The sequence below is a fragment of the Micropterus dolomieu genome, linkage group LG13 (assembly GCF_021292245.1).
Source record: "Micropterus dolomieu isolate WLL.071019.BEF.003 ecotype Adirondacks linkage group LG13, ASM2129224v1, whole genome shotgun sequence".
Classification (NCBI taxonomy): domain Eukaryota; kingdom Metazoa; phylum Chordata; class Actinopteri; order Centrarchiformes; family Centrarchidae; genus Micropterus; species Micropterus dolomieu.
Genome location: NC_060162.1, coordinates 14748562 through 14762832, shown reverse-complemented (window position 1 = coordinate 14762832; position 14271 = coordinate 14748562). Strand labels below are relative to the sequence as shown.

At 39.1% G+C, this 14271-nt stretch overlaps 1 protein-coding gene across 1 annotated transcript in view; it reads left to right on the top strand.

The window, feature by feature from the left end:
• LOC123982036 (WD repeat-containing protein 70) overlaps positions 1–14271 on the top strand; it is a 67631-nt gene that overhangs the window by 44873 nt on the left and 8487 nt on the right. Inside the window, exons 11-13 of the mRNA XM_046067368.1 lie at positions 8001–8100; positions 8516–8600; positions 8705–8843. Of these exons, the coding sequence (XP_045923324.1) occupies positions 8001–8100; positions 8516–8600; positions 8705–8843 (324 nt within the window). The remainder of the gene's footprint in view (positions 1–8000; positions 8101–8515; positions 8601–8704; positions 8844–14271) is intronic.

Below are 14271 nucleotides of genomic sequence, written 5' to 3'. Positions count from 1 at the left end.
ACCTTCCTTTAAGGGGACGACCGTTCTACCCGAGTCAAAGCCATAATTATGCCTATCTATCTATGCCACAATTAAGGTCTATCTGAAAGTCTATCTGGTTTACATGTGCATGTGTTTCGTCCACTTCATAGAAATCTGCAGTTACTCTGTGAGCTGGACAGCTAACCTACAAGAAAACACATGTAGCTGTTTTTTAAGCTGCAATACAGTCATTCTGTGGACACTTCTGAATACTTGAGTGTTTATTATTAACTTATGAAGTAACCGTTAGCAGCTATGTGTCTTCTTTTTGAGGAGTTTTACATTATTCTAACTTGTGATATTAAAGTTAATATTACCTGATAAAATCGGAAAATGTTGAATATTGTAAAACTTTGTCAGTGTTGAGCTACCAGTAAAAATTATTAGAAAACATTAAAATTTTGTCAACTTAGTTTTGTCACATTAACACATTTGGGGGGTGGGAAGATGAAAATTAGAAACTTCATTTTGGAATGTCACCCTAGTATCCAGTGTAAGTTGTTTTTCTGCCCTGTGCGTTTGGCACATTTCTACTCTAATTCTTTTGTTCCACTTGATATCCTTTCATCTGTCCAACCCCATATGTGGACAAGGTTGAATGATTCTGTTATTTCATATGAGAATAGTGACAGTGACAATTAAGCTGTAGTTGGTGAGTTGGAACAGCTTGATTGGACAGAGGGACTTATCCAGATTAGTCAAATGGGAAGTAGGCTACATGATAATTACTCCAACCGTCAACTTGGTAATGACAGGACACACAAAAAATGTATTTAGATGGAGGATTTGTTTCTTACTGTAAGAGCTTTTCTGGTTCTATGTACCCGTTCTGTAGGGACTCCCACCTCTCATCCACTTGCCCACCCGTGGGCTGCTCATAGCAGCAGGCTTCGAGGGATTGGGTTGAAGCTCTCCAAATTTATTACCCCTCTTTCTCCAAACTAAATATTTACCCTGCGTCCCATAGCAGCTTACAATAGTCATGTCTATTACCTGACCACTGGAGCCTGTCCTGTCTGAATGGCTCAAGAATTTGGTTGATGCCCTTTGCCCTAATCAGCAACCTGTGCTGCTGACACAAATTCAGCCATAAGCCTAAAAAGGAGTCGACCTACCGATGTTTTTATTGCTTCTCCCTCCCCCAGTCAAAGGAAGCCTATCTCATGTTGTATCACCACTATTACTCATGGCCGGAATATGCAGGCAGATCAATCACGATCAATCATGTACATGACCTTGATCTAGAGCTCAGCCTGAGGAGACGCTATTGAGGATGACGCATCGTGCTCTCGAACCCTGACATGAGATGATTGATCCTATGATGGGAGTCGAGTAGGTCTCTTTTAGTAAACTGCTGCACAGAGTGATTGCATGCTCATTCCCAGTCCAGAGGGATCCGTGCCAGAATTACAGGAGTGCATTTAAATGGTTGCCAGGTAATGTGCACTCTGTGCAAGTTTTTGCATTGAGGGTGCAGGCTTTCGTTCAAAAACACTACCACAGAGATCTGGGGAATATTATGATGTCATTTGCGGACTTAGATGTTTCCAGATTTCAAAGTGGAACCTCAAAAAGGGTGGTTTTGATGAACTACTTAGTTAGAGAGTGTAAGATGACGTGGCAAACTTTCTCTTGTTTTCTGAATTTGCTGGCTTTGTCACTCAATGCAATTGATCCTTAATTTTGAGAAGAACCAGACATCCCTGAGAGGTTTTTTAATTGGTCCAAAGATGAATTTCGATGTGGTGTGGCAAGTCTTTTCTAAGTCTTTTCATCTTTAATCTTTTATGATTCTTGCCTGTAGCACATCTGGGCTCAAGACTCCCCTTTCTCCACTCCACACTCTGTTTTTATTCTAGTCACTCACAGTTTATTGTCACCTGCCTAAATTGACCACCAGTGCTGACCAGCACATAATTTACAGTTACCGGTCCCAAAAGGACCCTCAGCACAGTAATGCGACTCTGCACAGTAAACTAGTAACTCTGCAGGTCATAAAAGATTGGGCTGTCGAAAATAAGAACAGAAGAACTTCTTAAAGTCCAATGAAAATGTTTAGAAAACTGTCTGGGACCTGATATCCAGCCAGAGTGCATGCACCCATCATGAACGTGCAATCAGGCTCATCCACCAAGCTATCTAAAGACAGTCGTAAACAGTTCCTTCAGATTTCAGTCCTCCATTGTGAGTTGTCCACGGCCTGATCTACCCTTTCTACACCAGGTGTTAGTCACTAAATGACCTTCGACAGGTTGAGGTGCTCTTTATCAATTCAATCGCAACAGCTCTGTGTTGTGCCCATTCATCACCTCATGTTTTAACCCTGAACAAAGACGTGGAAACAACATGTCCTCAAGCAGCGTCCTACACAGTTTGTAGCTGAGACATAGAGGAATAAAGTTACTTTAATGGAACACACTATCAGATTATGTGGATACTCACTCCAGTGTGATCCTCTAAAAAAAAAAAAAACACACACACACACACACACACACACACACACACACACACTCTGCTTCACCATCATGACTTGCTGACTTCCATGAAAGATCAGAGCAGCTGTTCTGGACTGTGGTTTGGCCACTTGATCCTCAGAAAGTAGCAGAGGTCAGAGTGAGATGTTACAACTGACTGCACAGTGGGCATCATAGAGTCTATCAGGTGTGTGGTTATAAAAGTATGGAGGTTGGGGAAAGGCAGAGCCTCGCAGTATTTAGATAATGATACTCGGATAGCGTGGTTAGTAACAGTTGGCCCTGTGGCAGATTGTTATCATAGTCTGCTGAGGATGAAATCCAATGCTGTGTTCCTTCAGCTATTTATCAACTCCTGCTGCCGAATGTGTGTGGATGTGTATTAGGGCTCGGTGTGTGTGTGTGCATAATATGCATGTATGTAGGCACAATCTTATATAAAACTGTATACATACATGCATATCTTTTTAGAAAAACACTCACATAGCCTTGCTGAATAAAAAACCCTGACAATTTTGCCCATTGCTTGTTTAAGCTAGGGAGAAGGGCACAGCTTACAGAGGATGTCACAAGGCATGAGAGAGGTTTCAAACAACGTATGAGAATCCAGTTTCACAAGCCGGCTGTGTAGATTATCACAGGAAGCAAACACCTTGGCATCTACCAATGCCAGCCAACATCAGGATAGTAAATAAACACACAAGCTTTCACAACTGCAGTACATGATCTAGAAATAACTGGAGTGGGTGTATGTTTGCAATAAGCAGCTAGAATAACCACTCGCTACCTATTGAAGCCACTGTTTTTACTCACTTAAAAACAATAATTCTTACCGTTTCCTGATTTTTCTTTTTATAATTTACTCTAGAGTGGTATATGGGTTTTCTTTCGGTTATTCCACCCGTTTCTCTGTTAGGATGAGAGAATATTTTTAAAATATATAAATGGTCATGCAAAATGCAAACAAAACAGACACTGAAGACAGTATAACATAACAATACATAAAAGGGGTTAAAACACAGCATGTGCTAACAGCAGATGGTGTTAATCTTAGAAAGAAAGACATTGGATGACGTCTTTCTTTTTAAGAAGAAGAGGAGGGGGAAAAACGTTGTGGAATGATTCATTGCAGGCCGGACAAGCGCTCATAACTTTTCTTACTAGTTGACCTGAGAGAACCTATAGTGAAAAACATGCGTTTTGAGGTCATGTTTTAGAAAAACAAGCGCATCTCCGCCGTTCTCACTGGAGTTACGTAAAGCAGATTTCATCACCTTCCCCTTGCAGTATATTTATGGTGTACTATCTACATGCTTGGTGCCATGTATTCTCACCCTGCACCACTCAGACAACGCTATTATTTTCCGACAAACCTTAAAAATATGCCTGGATTTCTCAACTTGACACATTTTTATGATGTGCCATTGAGCTTCATGCAACTGGTCATAAGACAAGACAAGATAATTACGAAAAAACAGTTCATTAGCATACTCTCCTTTTCATAGTCCGCTGACTCCATCCAACCTATTTGTGCTTGCCATGCATAGATGTGCTCTCAGTTATATGAATGGAAATTGTATGTTTGGATACGTTCCCATTGTCCATGTGTACATGGCAGCGGTGCAGTCATTATGATTGCGTGACTGGAATGGGGCCCCCAGTGTCTTTTGTTTTAGACTGATCAAATAAAATAGTCAATTCTCAAAGCTCAGTCACTATGCATTCTCAATGGGGTACTGAGTGTTTGATTGGCCTTACACATTATGCTTCAGCTGCTGTTAGCAGGCCTGAGATAGCGTGTGGCCAAGCTGTTACACACCTGCTGTAAGATTAGAAAATTTAATTTCTATAAAACATTGACCTTTTGACTTTTCTTAACCAAGTCAATTTCAATGCAGCAAATGAAAGAATAGGTAGATAATCTAAGATAACAAAAGAGGAGAATGGATTTGAGTCAAAGGTAATATGTGAGCAAAATGATGGGAAGCAGAAAATTATCCCTGGAGAGATTACAAAGGCTAAATGGCCAAGGCCTTAAAAAAGTGGAATCCGTGTTATCTACAGTTCAAGGTAACAGTGTTATCTGTCGCGTCCAAGTTAATAACTTCCCTCCATTTACTTTGGAAGTGAAGTATGGCCTGGTTTCCTTCTTGTATCATAAGGACACATCACTCATTCACCTCATGCTCCACTCTTCCCTGCTCTGTTAGCCAGCTTTTCGCTTCATTTCTCTATCTTATCTGTCTTCCACACTCTGTGCTCACAAATTCCTTATCCACCTTTCTGACTCAAAAGCCTGTATTGCTGCAATTCTCTTTTCACTGATTTATTTGCATTCCGTTTAGAATTAATGAAAATGAAGCCGTATAAACCAAGGTTATGTTTGTATGAGTGTTAGCAAGCCTGCTGCCCAGACTGTTGCTTCACCGCCGTCTTTTAATGATCGATCTCTGTAATCTGGCTGTACCGAGACCAGGTTAAACTAAAGCAGAGGGAAGACACAGGCAGCAAGGCACTGTAGTTAGTGCTGAAACAATTATTTGAATCGTTTACCGCCATAAAATGAATCGTTTGATAATCGATTAGTCCTTTTAAATCATTTATCAAGCCAAAATGCCAAACATTCACTGGATTCAACAAGTCAAATATGAGAATGTGCTGCTTTTTTTTTTTTACATCGTTGTGCATCAAAAGTCTTTAGACTGGCAGGACAAAACAAACAATTTGAAGACCTCAGCATGGCTTTTGGAAATTATGATTGATTGAATGATTAAAAGAATTTTCAGGTTAATCGACATTGAGAGTAAGAACTAGTTGCACCCCTAATTGTAAAATCTGGAGTAAAAACTTCCCAGAAATGTTGTCGTCATTGTACTTATTTATTGGTTATCTCCTTTTTCACTTGTGTTCATTGTCCGCATTTTGAGTGGCCGTGTACTTGTAGAGATCTTTCTTCTTGCTGTTCCTTTGTGTGTGTGAGAAAGAGAGAGAGAAAGTGTGTGTGTGTGTGTGTGTGTGTGTGTGTGTGTGTGTGTCTGGGAGCTGGGTTATTTCCAACCTGGGGCTGCAGACCTTGGCACACACACCCTACACTGCACTACTGTAGTACACCACTTGCTCAGAGTGAACATTGAGAAAGTACATAGAATGGCTGGCCATCTTGGAAACAGCTGTTTAGACCAGAAGTACAAATGCTTCTGTTTGCAGGGCGGGAACATGGCTGGGATTAATTAGGAAGATTTTCAATGTCTTTTTAATTGGGTGTATGGTAATTTCTCATTCTCAATTTAGTATCTGTTTTGACCCCATGAACTACAAAGCTGAGATTCTGTAACCCTCTAGCTTTTGTAATTGGTCTGTTCTCACCTCTATACAATGACCCCCAACTGAAATGTCACTTAGCCTACTTGGTTTTCAGTGATACATGCTGATCATCACAGCCAAGTTGACTAAGACCACATTCTGATATACAGCAACATGCCACAGAAATAGTTACAAGGGCAGAATTGCACACATGATTAGCCTGACAAAGACATTGATTGGGGAAACGTTGGCTGGCTGTAATATTTAGTGTGCAGATATTTTTACATTGTAAGCTTGTGTGTGTTTGATGTGGACCATCTCAAGGGCTTCAACTAAGGATTATTTTCATTATTGGTTTATCTTCTGATTATATTCTTGATTAATCAATTCATTGTTCAGTCTATAGAACATCACTAAATGGTTCTGATGTCTTTAAATTTCTTGATTTGTCCGACCAACAGTCTGAAACACAGATGTTTAGTTTATTATCACATAAGACAACAATGAAAAGCAGTAGATCCTCACATTGGAGAATCTGGAACTAGTTTTGTTTTTTGAAAAATGATTAATAAATTATCAAAATAGTTGCAGATTCATTTTCTTTTAGATTAATAATAATAATAATAATAATAATAATGCAACTCGATACTCTTTCATTAGACCTTTCCTGCCTTGCAAATGCCTTGTCTTTAAAACTCCATACCCCCAGTTTGTAAGACATGCATTCTGCTAAAAATTTAAAGTATTCAAGCCCAAGCCAAGATCACTCTGATGACATCATTAGGGTGACGCACAGATCTATTTTGTAATTGATCCTGTTGGTTGTTGATATTTTGATGTGACATTTAAATTAGTTGTTGTTACTGGCTGACACTTGTGACACAACACTTGTTTAATGATGGCAAACATTAAGAAACAATCAAAAGGGCGATGTTAGCCCAGACCGTCTAATGTACGTCATTGGCTGGTAAACTGTACACAGTACGAATATTACATAGAGCTGCAACGATTAATCGAGTAGTTGTCAATGACTAAATTAATCGGTAACTATTTTGATAGACGATTAATCGGTTTGAGTAATTTTTTTTGAAAAGAAAAAAATGTATAAATTCTGTGATTCAAGCTTCTTAAATGTGAATATTTTATAGTTTTTTTTTATTTTTTATTCTTTGACTAAACTGAATATCTTTGGGTTCTAAACAAAACATTTGATCATGCATCAAGCATCTTAGGCATTGGGAAACACTGACATTTTTCACCATTTTCTGACATTTTATATACCAAATAACTAATCAATTAATTGAGAAAATAAACACCAGATTAATCAATAATGAAAATAATCGTTAGTTACAGCCCTAATATTTTAATAGCATTTCAGGTAGGAGTAAAGGAAAAATTTAAAACACCATCTGTCAGATGGGGAGATTTACCTAAGCTTGCCAAGGTAAATCTCTGTGGTCTGGAGTCTTGCTAAAGAGTGTGGTGGGTACAGTGTGTCAAGTTTGCTGGTATTTCATAAGCTGTACTGGGCTTCATAGTTAAACATATAGTACGGTGTTCACAGAGGAAATTGAAACCGTGTGTTGTTTTGAAGACTGAGAATGAAAAGGTCTTTTTGTTACTGCTGTGAGCAACTGAAATGTCTGCTACTGAAGCAGAGCATTGGCTGTTTCATACTGTAGTACTTCAGAAGATTAAAAGAACTATATTAATATTGATGAGCAGTAGTGACCAGGGCAGCATGTTTATGGAAAAGGCAGAGAGCCAGGACCAAGCATTTATTCATTTTGTTCTGTAATTAATGATCAATCACATTTTGTCTAGGCTTTACTGTCTCTGTAATGTCCTTTAAAACTTTGTCTGTGAGACATATCAGCGGTATATAAATAAATTAACTTTGTTGACTTGCACATAAATATTATCAGATACAAACAGGAGGGATTTGCTACTATCATGAACCTCTGTGCTAGACTTTTAACTTTCATACGCAGGCCTAGCCACATGACATGTCATTTAACCTTTATTTGACCCACTCATGCCAGTCTTTTAGTCACAGGTTAACACCTTGTCGTTGCTGTTTACATAGGACCTCATTCTGCTATAAACTGTAGTTTGTTACACACATCACTACTGAATGATAAACTATACCAGACCCTGTATAAATCAGTGGTCAAATGCATTGTTTTCACTTTTTCTTCTTAGGTTCACACGAAGTTCCACTGCCGGCAAGCACACATTCCAGGATCAGACACCTCCTGCCTCTCCTTTTCCTATGATGGCATGACTCTCGCTTCACGTGGAGGTAATACAAAGATGTTTATCCTCCAAACCCCACAGCCAGCTATTACACAAGTTGCATTCATCAGCAGCCCAGACAATTGTGTTTTATTTAGGTCCAATGCTTGATGGCTGATTCAAAGCGATGATTTTTAAGCAGATATGTACTTTGACTCTTCCTGAGTGTGTAAATAAACAGGGACCATCACTAATACAGTATAGAAGACTCACAAGAGATCTATACACAGAAACATTTCTATTCCTCCTTATGTGTTCTAGTCGGGAGGTTTGTAAAGCAAAGAAAAACAACTCTCTGTAAGAGTCCTTCACCCAACATATTTCTACAATGTAAATTAAATAAATTCTTACAGCATGATGACTCTCTGTGAAGTAATTCACACAATTTAGAGTTTACCTGTTGTCTCCATTCATTTTTCTAGGTGATGACACTCTGAAGACGTGGGATTTACGTAACTTCAGGAAGCCTGTGAATGTAGCTAATGGACTGACTAACTACTTTGCAATGTGAGTAACTTCAATTCATCTTAATTACAATATGCTTGATCACTGTACATTATGTGTGGATTATTAGCTGATGATATTGTATGTGTGTAATTCTCCACCATTAGGACTGACTGCTGTTTTAGCCCAGATGACAAGCTTCTTGTAACGGGGACCTCAGTGAAGAAAGACGAGGGAAATGGGAAGCTGGTTTTCTTTGACCGAGCTTCCTTTCAGCGGGTCTATGAAATAGAAGTCACCAACGCAGTAAGTACTGCCTCAATCCCCAGAACCGCAGCTGCGCTCATTGCAAGATGTTTTTCAAATGGTTGATGTGATATGTTGGTTGCAAACCACAGTTACCCAAAATGATGCACAGTGGAAAAGAAACAAAATGAATCCACAATGAAATGTAATTAAACCAATGTGCATGTCATTTCTGCTCCACGTTAAGTAGTCTGGGCCCAAACAAAACTGCAGCCTGAAAAAGTTTTTATTTAGTTGTAACAACAAAAGTCTCATTATGACAGCCTAACAGATTTGATTGACCTGATATGGAGATTTATTTAACAGTCTATTCAACCCAACACAGGATTATTCTAATGGGTTAGAACTTCAGTCTATTATCTGTTTTAGTCTTTATTTATTAATTTCTAACAGCAACTACGTAGTAGTGTACACCACAGGAATTTAGAGAGACGGATTCAAAATTGTGCAAACAGTAGCCTCTGTTATGTGTAATTATGAAGTAATAATGTTAGAAACTCGAGTCTATAAAAACACTTTAAATGCCATTTGAATTCATTCAAAATTAGTTTTGCTTTTTTGTAAATCAAATATTAAATAATTCTTTGGCAGCAACTAGATATTTTCCCTTTAAATTATTTTGTGTCTGAAGCTAGTCCTATCTCTGCATAGGATATCCGTATTTTCTCCATCTTCATCCTGAATGAAAGACTGACGGTAGCAGTTTTTGGAGGAAAATATAGAGGAAGATGAGGGGAGCTATGGAGGGGAGTGAAGGCAACTTTTTTTAATGGTTAGAGGCAAGCCAGGAGAAAATAGAGTAATGTGACCTTTCCTGGCTGCAAATCATTCCCACAAACCTTTGGCAGGACAGCTATTGATGCTTTTACATGTGCTGCCTTTGAGTTATATTTGAAATTAAATTATCAGCATGTTCCACTCACATGCACTGATCGCACTGTCAAACACGTTAGCATACCATACACTTTATACTAATCCTGCTTTCTCAGAAATGCATTTGGTGAAGGCAACCAGCCATAGGTGCTAAAATGAAGGGCAGAGGTGCTGTCTTCAGTAGAAAAACATTTTTTTGTTGCTTCCTGCTCCTTGTCGTCCTGTCTCTCCTTTTCAACAGATTTAGCGCTGTGTATCTGTAGTCATAACAGTGAGGTCTGACAGAGGCTAATGGCTTCTGACTTGGTTTCACTGGCTAAGGCATGACATGTTCACATGGGCCGCTGAGTGAACATGTTCGAGAAGGGGGCGGGGAAACAAAAGCTGGGTTTGTGTGTTTGTGCATCCCCCTGTCCTGCGAGCCAGCTGCTGCTAGCTTGCAAACCTTGGCACAGCATCCACTCTAAGTACTCCCCGTTGCACAGTTTCACTAACTGAGTGGAGGGCGGTCTGTGTTATGGGTGACCCATTTTATCTGAGAATATAACTTAAAACAAGTGTATTAATTTTCTATTTATTGTTGTTTCCTTATCTAAATACAACTTTAAAGTTATTTAAGCTGCCAGTTTATATAAAAGGAGTGTGAGCTTTCAAATGTGCAACTGAGAGAGCTACATGAACGTGTCTGTGCAGTTGTCTGAAGAATAAAGAATGACACTGGGTTCAAATAGAATTGGCTGAGTTCAGGGTTGGTTACTTTGACTAAAAGCTAAGAATAGCATTTTTAACATCAATATACCAGCCGTCAGTACCTTGGTTTCCTGCGCTCCTTCATTCAAGAGAAATGACAGCAATGTCTATTTCACACTGATGTTACACTATTTTTTATGCAAATGTTTCTCAAATTTATAACCCCATTTTCTAGATACCCTGTTGTGTAGATGATGTTGCTACTGTACTTGTCCTCTCCTCTCTAGATAGCTGTCTGCACTCCAATTAAAATACTTGACTTTTGAATGTTCAGTATTGATGGTGTCACTCAAAGACGGTCGGTGGTATTATTAATTTTATTTATTTTTAAGTCCACATATGTGTGGATTTCTGACATTTAAACCAGTCAGTGGTCGTCATCATATGTTGTATTTAAGGTTTTCCTGCAGAGTCTACATAAACATTTATAAACCGAATCAGCTGTAACATTTGCACCGGGCTTCATTGTGGTATCACTATAGGCAGCATCAAAGAAAGACCTGACACTTTAGGTCAAAGAGTCTGTTTAGAACTTAACAACCCTCCACTGCATCACTCTACTGAAGAGGGTAAACATTTGGAAATGATTTTTCCATTGGCCTTTAACTCATTCCACCGTCTGCCATTGTGAGAAATTCTGAAAGCTTCAGCTCAGTTTCGCTGGAAGGATGGCAAAACCTCTTCCTGTCTGCTCACCCTTTGTGCTGTACAGAAATCCAGCAGATTTCCCACAAAATACAATCCGGTGCCACGGAAAACAATGCAGTCTAGAGACTGGTGCACCCTGCCAATCACCTTGGCAATGGTTTTATTTGTGTTAATTGTACTAACCTCTCAAAATGTATATGGTAATGATTAAAGTATCATAGTCTATGGCGATATCCTTTCAAAGCCATTCACATATTTTAGTTTCCTGCAGTCGTATAACTTTATTTAATTGCTTTCGTTGACATAAATGGTTTGTGCATCAAAAGTCGTGTTGGATGGCGCACAGAGAAAACACATGTTGTCATGGAGAATCATGCTATTGGTGCACTTGAGAAATCTTTCTAAAACTGAGGACTATTACTGTATTTAGGGCTGGATGATATGGCCAAAAATGTTATCACGAGAAAAAGTTTAATATCTTTCAACATTGATAATTATCACGATAAGTATCCTTATCCTTATCCTTATCCGTATCATTATTTCTTTCAGTTGAAACCTGATGGTTAATTGTGGTTTAAACTCTTCTTTATGGTCAACACTTGATGCCAAACAGTGGATCACTTCACAAATCTGAAGTAGAACATTCAAAATCATTATGATAAAATCTTTGTCAACAAATACACACGAGTAAAATTAAGGAAAAATCTTTTTTCAGTCCTTTTTCTTCAACAAAATAAACATCTTTATAAAAAAATTAAGTCCCAATTCATGTATGATTAAAGTGAATATTGAATATTCAGTGAACATTTGTTATATTGTTATTGAAAAGATTTGCATCGTGATAATTATTGTTTTATTGTTCAGCCCTAACTGTGATATTGAATTTTTCATTTTTTTTGACATTCACTTGACAAATGGAAATAGAGAGGTTTAGAGAAGTGTATATAGAGAGAAGTTTTAGGGTTAGCTGGCAGATTTCCCAGCCTAGACCATTTTGATGTCCTACATATTTGGATTGATGCCGTTGATGGTATTTTACTGTATTCATATTTTATAGTTTTCATAAATTTCATCCTCTAGATTCAGCCCATCTTCCCAGCACACTGACCATTAATCTAACAATCTGTGAGTGGCTTTAACCCCCTTTAAACAATATAATAATAATAATTTTGATGCAGCGAAATTTTGTTTTTCAGCAGATCAGTTATTTCTTTTTGACATGCACTCAGTGAACCTAGTGAATGTGCTATTTACTATGTTTACATCAGCTGTCTGCTTCTTGGATGGCCCGAGAATTTAAGTGCAGTCTTTATAAAGTGGCATACCAGGCAGGCGAGTGAAAGGAAGGGCCACCAATCATTTCTAACTAAACAGTCTACATAACCCCAGACCTGGATTCTGGGGTGCGCTTGGGAGCGGAGGCTGTTGTAGGCCCATTTGGTAAATATGTCAGACACTCTTAAGCTTATCTTGGTCCATCAAAAGGGGCAGAAACCAGGTGAGACTCTGCTGACTATCACAGCACTGAGCTTTTAGGCGAATTTCAAATGGAGACCAACTTAAACTTGCAGCCCTCATGCACTTTCTGTAAATGTGTGCTGTGTATGTATGTATTCACATTTCAACTTGCATGCATGTGTGTGTTCTAGTACGTTGTATTGTGATCACCTGCACTTTGGCAAATCTGGCGAGGGAGTTTTTGCCTCATGTCATCTCTCCACTACTGCAAATACAAAGTTATGTATAGTTGCTGCCTGATTACCTTACACATAGATGAATGATCCCAAAGGAGCATGAGACAAAATCCGTATCTGTGATTATTTGTATAGGAATCAGCATGGGGGTGGGAAAATGTGGCATCAGCGCAGCCCTAATTTGATATGCTTATGCATCGTACTTGAACATTTTGAATTCTGATATATTCAGTTTGACTTAATAGTAAGTGTCAGAATGACTTGATAAATAAGATGAAAAGTCTAAAAGATCCTGGGAGAAAAAGCAGATTCCTGCATTTTAGGGGTACAGCTAATCATTGATTAGTACAATTATTGTGTATTTTATATTTTTATTATACTTTATTGATCCCTGATTTGTTCTTTCTCTGCATTAAACCCATTCTCATTAGATGCATTGGGCAGCCATTGTGCAGCACTCTGGGAGCAGTTAGGGGTTCAGGGCCTTTCTCAGGGGCCCCTTCGACAATGGTCCATGCTGGACTCGAACCGGCAACCCTCTGGTTCCCAGTCCCCCACAGACTCCAAATGTGTATATTTATGATGTTTCTTTGCATGGAATGGGATTTTTATAGAACAATTTTGAGGTCACATTTGCCATCTCATGCTTGGTGGCTCTTAAACAATGAGCTGCTCCCTGTGCCCATGTTTTTCAAGGAGACCTTTGATTATAATGTTTAGTCTTTCACCTTCAGTAAGCTTGAAAGGTAGAAGGGAGGACTTAACTCTGCTCTTTCTTGTGCATCTTACCAAGTAAATCCTGCAAGATTGTAAAAGCCAGTTGTTCCAGTAAGACGGTTCATACTAATCGCAGACTTCTCGGATGTGTGCCCACTCAGTGTGTAGCTGAGGTGCTAAGTCTAGAGTTCCCCTCTCCCCTACTGCACTCAGTTGGCCTGTGTAGCTAAGTATGTCAGAAGCAGAGCACATTTGGATCTACTCTCCAGCAACTAAAGGAACAACACAGCTGTGACTGGTGTGTCCCATTAGTGCTGCATAACCAGCATATTGGGTAGGCGAGTGGCTGTTGTCTTATTTATCCCTAATCAGCCTTTGGTATTTTAATCTGACCAGACATAGAAGGCTGCTACTGAAGAACTGACTGATTAAAGTTTTCTCCTTCGTGATGTAATATAATTTGGTGGACGTGAAGCGTAAACAGGAGTTCCTAGAGTGTAAACACGCTGCTCTGAATGTCTGGAAGGCAGCCTTACTGTTGGACTGGACTGAGCTGTGCTTGGCTCTGGGCTTCTCAGCAGACCCAGCTGGGGTGGGCCCCACTGAACTGGTCTGTTTTAGACTGCTTTGCTCTTTCTGTTTGACTTGTTTCACTGTTGACAGAATGATTTGTTTGGGTCTGAAGAAGTTTGACTGGGCTGCTGTTACCTGGCTATGTGCTGGCACTTTTATTTTGTATTTTATTT